The sequence below is a fragment of the Eschscholzia californica genome, unplaced genomic scaffold (genome assembly GCF_041429995.1).
Source record: "Eschscholzia californica isolate CP2 unplaced genomic scaffold, dmEscCali1.0.p SCAF_2, whole genome shotgun sequence".
Taxonomy (NCBI): Eukaryota; Viridiplantae; Streptophyta; class Magnoliopsida; order Ranunculales; family Papaveraceae; genus Eschscholzia; species Eschscholzia californica.
The window spans coordinates 53988261-53995092 of NW_028238309.1; the positions used below are offsets into that span (position 1 = coordinate 53988261).

A 6832-nucleotide genomic window follows, 5' to 3' on the forward strand; every position below is an offset into this window, starting at 1 on the left:
GTCTAGTGCATAACCAAATGACGAGTACACAGAACAATTCCCGGTACACAAGAAAATTCCCACTACAAAAATTTCTAGTACATAACCAAATGGCTTGTACACAGAACAATTCCCGGTACACAAGAAAATTCCCAGTACAAAAATGTGTAGTACATATCTAAAAAATGACCAGTACACTAAATAGTTCCCGGTACACAAGAAAATTTCTTTATACAAATCAATGAAATACTACCAAAAATGAAGAAATTTGTTGAGATTGGAAAGAGATCAGAAATAAATCTGGAAAAAAAGAACGAAATTTGTTGAGATTGGAGAGAGAAATATGTGTGGGAGAAAATAAAAAAGAAATAAGAAATAAATCTGGAAAAAAGAACGAAAATGGCAAGTTGGTAAATTTTGTAATGGCAATTCTGTAAATTCATGGAAAGTACAAGGTTTAATGTCAGGTGCGTCAGACTATTTTCCAAAAAAATTCGAATTTCCCGGGAATTTTTCGATGGCAATTTTGTGAATTTATGGAAAGTACACAGTCTGATGGGAGGCGTGTCAGATTACTTGTCAGAAATTTTCGAGTTTCCCGGGAATTTTTCGATGGTCGTTTCGTAAATTTCAAAAAGAAGAAGGGTGTTTCGGAAATTCCACCCCTAGCCTGACTTTTTTGGACCTGCCCCTCATTCTTTATCTGCAGTGGGCCTGATACATATTGTTGGGCTGATTTTGGGCCTTTTGCCCAACCCCTCTCTTAGATTTATCAGGCTCTTTTTTATTTCAAAATCTTATTATTTTTTTCATCTACAATTTCAGTTATCCCCAAATTCGTACTCTTTTTTGTTTTTGTGGATTATTTGAAAAATTCCTTGATTTGCAGAGGCGTGGTTTAGCCATCCTGCTCGAAACTATTAGAAGGGGAGTAGAAAATGGAAGCCCTCTTCAAGAGACTAGCTGTGGTTTCTCCCCTCAATCATTCTCTCACTTCCATTCTCACAAGTTATTATCATTCTTCAATTAAGTCTGAGAATTTTAAGTATCTTGATAAATTGGTTTCCACTAAACCAATTCCAATTCCAACTACCTATACCTTTAATCAATTATTGAGTTCAGTTGCCAAAACTGGATCCTACTCAGATGTGTTTACTCTCTATAATAAGATGATTTTGGTTGGAATCCAAATTGATATCTCCACATTTAATATTTTGATTAACTCTTTCTGTCAATTAGGCCACTTAAACTATGCTTTCTGTGTTATGGGAAAATGTTTAAAGAGTGGTTATGAGCCTGATTTGATTACTTACAATACACTTATTAAAGGTCTGTGTCTGCAGAAAAACATTAGTGCTGCCCTTGAAGCGTTGGATAAAATGACTGACTCTGGGATTCAACCCGATATTGTTACGTGTGGAACTCTTATAACTGGTCTATGTAGAGTTGGTGAAGTGGGTTTTGCTATTGAGTTCCTAACCAAGATGGTAAAAACATGGAATTTATCTCCTAATGTTGTTATATACAATATGATAATAGATGCTCTTTGCAAATTAAGCCAATTCAATGAGGCAGTTAAACTTTTTGACGAGATGTCTAGTCGAGGAATTAAAGCGGATGTGGTGACTTATAGTTCACTAATCCATGGTCTTTGCCAATCCGGACAGTTAACTGAAGCTGTTAATCTCTTCGAAAAAATGTCTAATCGAGGAATTATGGCGGATGAGGTGACTTATAGTTGTCTAATCCATGGTCTTCGTCAATGTGGACAGTTAAGTAAAGCAGTTAAACTCTTCGAAGAAATGTGTAGTCAAGGAATTACGACGAATTTGTTAATTTTTAATTCACTACTCCATGGTTTTCTCCAAGATGGACAGTTAAGTGAAGCAGTTAAACTCTTTGGAAAAATGTCAAGTCGAGGAATTACAGCTGATGTGGTGACTTACAATTCACTAATCCATGGTCTTTGCCAATGTGGACAGTTAGGTGAAGCAGTTAAACTCTTCGAAAAAATGTCAAGTCGAGGAATTACAGCTGATGTGGTGACTTATAATTCACTAATCCATGGTCTTTGCCGACGTGGACAGTTAAGTGAAGCAGTTAGTCTCTTCGAAGAAATGTCCAGTCGAGGAATTATAACGAATGTGGTGACTTATAGTTCTCTGATCCATGGTCATTGCCAACGTGGACAGTTAAGTGAAGCAATGAAACTCTTCGAGAAAATGTCTAGTCGAGGAATTATAGCGAATGCGGTGACTTATAGTTCTCTGATCCGTGGTCTTTGCCAACGTGGACAGTTAAGTGAAGCAGTTAGCCTCTTTGACCAGATGCATAGTCAAGGAGTTATGACTGACGCGGTCGCTTATAATTCTCTAATCCACGGATTCTGCCAATGTGGACAATGGGAGAAAACAAGACAATATTTTGTTCACATGGTGGAAAATGGGATTTCACCCAACATAGCGACGTTCAATATCTTACTAGATTCCATCTGCAAAGAGGGGATGATGAAAGATGCTTGTGAGTTATTTCAATTAATGGCTGAATTAGGAGTAGAACCTGATTTAGTTACATATAGCACGATGATTAATGGGTTCTGTTTGACACGTGAGCGGGGGGAGGCAGTGAAATGGTTTGATTCAATGGTTGATACAGGATTAGAACCCGATGAGGTCACCTACAGTACTTTGATAGATATTTATTGTAAAAGTTGCATGCTCGATGAAGCTATGCAACTTTTTGAGAAAATGAAACAAAAGGGATGTAAACCCAATGAATACACATACACTATACTAATAGCTGGACATGGTAAGGGTGAAAGATTTGGAACTGCAGAAAAGTTGTTCATTGAGATGCAAACATGCGGGCTAACTCTAGATCTAGTTACAATTGGCTCATTTTTTAACGGCCTTTGTAAGAATCGAGGTATTGACGCGGCAGTAGAAATATTTCAGCAGGAGAGTAGTGGCTTTAGAGTTAGTATCGAAATTTACAATACGCTAATTGACGGGTTTGTCAAGGCGAGAAAATATAAGAATGCAGAGAGATTATGTCATAAAATCTCAAGTATAGGACTAGTGCCTGACATAGAACTTATAACACAATGATCAACGACCATTGCCAGAACGGTCAAGGCTTACCCAATCATATCACTTATAATACCATTATTCATGGAGTTCTTCAAAACAATAAGGTTGAGGAGTCAATGCAACTGCTTCAGATAATCCTTGAAAGGGAATTTCCTCCTAGCGATGCCGTTATTTCTTTGTTAGTAAATTTGCTTTCTGTGGAGCAGCTCAAAAACCTAAAATTGTCGACTACTCTAAGAATTGATGGAGTTATTTGAATATAACCTCTAAATTTGGAAAAACCTGATGCAGATACATGAGATGATTAACAGATGGTGTTTAACGTGTGAACTATAGGGAACAATGATATTATGTTATCCAATGGTAGACCGAATATTGAAACCCACTAAAGTTATCTCCAGATCTAGGCTGGAAAATTCGGCTTTGCACAAGAGTTGCTTATTGACATGGCAATAGAAGTATTTCAGTTAATGGAGGGAAGTGCCTGTAAAGTTATTATTGAAATTTATAATACACTTATAACTGGGGTTGGTCAAGGCTTGAAAATATGAAAATGCGAAGAAGCTATTCCATGAAATCTCCAACAAAGGATTATGCCCGACGTTATGACATATAACACAATGATCAATGTCCATTACAAGAAGGAGACGTTGTGTGAGGCTTGCGAATTGATCGCCAAAATGGGAAGGTTGCTTACCAAATTATGCCACTTATGATACCATCATTCATGTTTATCTCGAAAGCGAGGATGATGAGGCACTGCAAGTGTGCAACTACTTCAGAAAATGGTTGGACTAAAACTGTCCTCCAACAATGCCGCTATTACCTTGTTAGTAAATTTTCTCTCTGTGCAGCAGCTAAAAGATCTAAAATTGTTTGCTTCCCCAAAAGGGGACAGGTCAAGGAAGATCCAGGAAGGATTTTGAGTCAGGTCCACTGTATTGCTTTGAAACAAAACTTATCGTCTAGTCTCGTGTGTTTATATAAAAGTCTCTGTTTTTTCCTATATAATTGAAGTTGAGATTATTATTTGGTTATAATACACAAAAGCAGTAGAGGCGATACAATTAAGCGATGTGCTTATGTCATATATGTTACCATTTTCTGTAAAAATTTACAATTTGAAGCAAAGAATTAAATTTCGGTTACGGTGAATATTTTCGTGAGCATGTAAATGAAAATATTTAGTTCATTTCTAATGAAATATTTTGAAATTCAATTCCCCAACGAGACATTGTTAAGAGCAGGTACTTATATTTTTTTTTGCTTTGGTCAATATTTCTGTTGGTATAAAAATGGAAATATTTCGGTCATTTTGGTCGAAATATTTCGAAATTTAATCCCTTATTTTGAAGTGTATGAAGTTTTGCAGCTAAGGAATATTAACAGGAAAACGCAAGCGATTTGTAAACAGCTGATACTCATCATATCCACACAGGTTAGAGTTCCTCTCTTTTTATCCTCAAGTTAAATGCAATGCTTTTGAATTTTAATTGATTTTTGTAGTTTAATATGGAGTTAGTTAATGTATCTCACAAGTTTGAACTCTATTCAGCAAATTTAGCAGCTGATGTTTTCTTCTTGCTAGATTTTCAAATTCGTATATTAATGTTAAATGAATATCTCTTTGAATCTTTGAAAGCGATGGGAAAGAAGCTTTGTGATGTCTTTTGGAATAACGATCCTGACTCTAAAAGGATGCACTGGGTGGCTTGGAGTATCATCTGTCATGAGATCATGCAGGGGGTCGGGGAGTTAAGAATCGTAAAATTATGATACAGGCCCTTCTATCCAAATGGCTATGGAGATTCGAGAACGACGAAGGGAAGTTGTGGGTAACTATAATCTCGGAAAAATATGGTATAAACTTCAAAGAGTGGACTCTAAATAGACACAAAAACAAATATGGATGTGGTGTATGGAGGGCTACACAGAGCATGATTGAAGGCTTCTTGGAGTTAACGAAATGAAATGGGCGATGAAATCGAAATCAGATTTTGGACAGTTATATGGGTTGACTCTATTCCTATAAGTGAAAGATTTCCAGATATTTTCCTTCTGGCAAGTGGCAACTGATAAAGAAGCCACAGTGAGTACTACGTACAACATCTCACATGAAACATGGGAACTTAGTTTTTTGGAGGAACTTAAACGATTGGGAGATGAATAATGTGATAACACTCTTACATACCATTGAAACAAACACCTCAAGAAGATAGGAGGGTCTGGAAAGTTAAGAAGCCGAGAATTCGAGTGTTCGGAATTTTTATAAAAGAAGCAATCAGAATCTCTACCAACTCAACTTAAGCACCATCAGGCTGATCTGGAAACCTCATATTCTCCCGAGAGTACGTTTTACTCTATGTTCGGCAGCCCTTCAAAAGCTACCTACGGTAGACCAGCTCAAAAGTAGAGGGACGTACCTAGTTTTTTGGAAAATGAGCATACTTTATCTCTTCTTTTGAGTTGAGTTGGCGTTCACCAAAAAATATTGCAGACGCCGTGGAGCAATGGCCATGGTTGAAAGTTAAGAAAAACAAGAAGCACATCTGAAATTCCGTTCCAGCAGCAATCAAGTGGAACTTGTGGCTTCACAGAAACAACAAGATCTTTAAGGAAGCTAATATTAATAGCCTAGTAGATATAGAAGACATCGAAGGAACTATTTTTGTTTGATCTAGGGCTATTAAGGAATATAGAGACATATCTTGATATGGTAGTGAATTGTGAGGCTTGGATTATGTAACAAATCCCAATATTTTGTAATAACTTTCTTGTAATAATGCTGTTTTCCGTATCGGACCTGTTGAATGTATACCTTTCACAGTTTTTCTTCGTGATATCTTGGACATGGTAAAGATGGCGAATGACCCCTAGAATCTGTGGCTCTAGTTTTCTCCTTTAAGAACAGTGAAATCTTCAACTAAAGAAGCTAGCAGCAACAAGACTTCATGCATGATGGTGTAGATCAATGGCCAATGTGAAGACATTGGCAGAGGGAAACATTCTATCTGAGAACTGGTGGGAAGAGTGAATCGGACATCCTTAGATGGTCTATGATGCTTTCCGTTTATGTATACATTTCCTATTCAAAAGTGACTAGTACTAGAATATGGCAGCATATTTTCCGTAGAAACAAATAATCTGTTATCAACAACCCTTATAGAAAAAGAAAAATACTGTCTTTGTAACATATTAAAAATGAGTAATGCACCCAACTCTCCACGACTCTGCGCCTCTGCGTAGCAGAAGGCGAAGTGGACCGATATCTCCATGTAGAAGGATAACTTGATACGGGTACAGCTTCTTCCCCCCTGGATGTTTTGATTATACGTTTATATGTTATCTCTGAACTAATTAATGACCTGCAAGTCTTTACACCTTGATCGCTGGACTCCCTAAAAAATACTGGCCATGCCTTTCCACGTTAATAACCAAGGTCCGTTCCACACCAACTAAGAATAGTAGTTTTTCTGTAGTCTGTTTGTTCAAATTATGGAAATTCATCTAACATCTATGGAAACTCGTTTAGCAGTTACATATTACTCCTCATCTTAAGTTGTTTCTTTGCGAGTGTTAGCAAGATTTTGGAAAGCTAAGCTACACATTATTCTACTTTGTAGATTCACTTAGATGCCTTTCATTAGCTAAAATTGAATCTTTAAATCACCTACTCCTAGAATTTTATGTCAGCAGAGCTACCTGGTTCTTGTCCATGATAATTTTCTTATACCTGATAAAGATTATGTCTCAGTAAATGAATA

General features: G+C 36.8%; 1 protein-coding gene across 1 annotated transcript; it reads left to right on the forward strand.

Annotated features, from left to right (window-relative positions):
* Window positions 1-800: 800 nt before the first annotated feature.
* LOC147559062 (uncharacterized) lies at window positions 801-4295 on the forward strand. The gene has a single exon (XM_086657724.1). The coding sequence runs from the start codon at window positions 918-920 to the stop codon at window positions 3084-3086; it is 2169 nt and encodes a 722-aa protein (XP_086513850.1). The 5' UTR covers window positions 801-917; the 3' UTR covers window positions 3087-4295.
* Window positions 4296-6832: the final 2537 nt, after the last annotated feature.

Bases quoted from the DNA above. Each gene is read 5' to 3' on its own strand.
- LOC147559062 (XM_086657724.1), top strand. From the start codon at position 918: ATGGAAGCCCTCTTCAAGAGACTAGCTGTGGTTTCTCCCCTCAATCAT.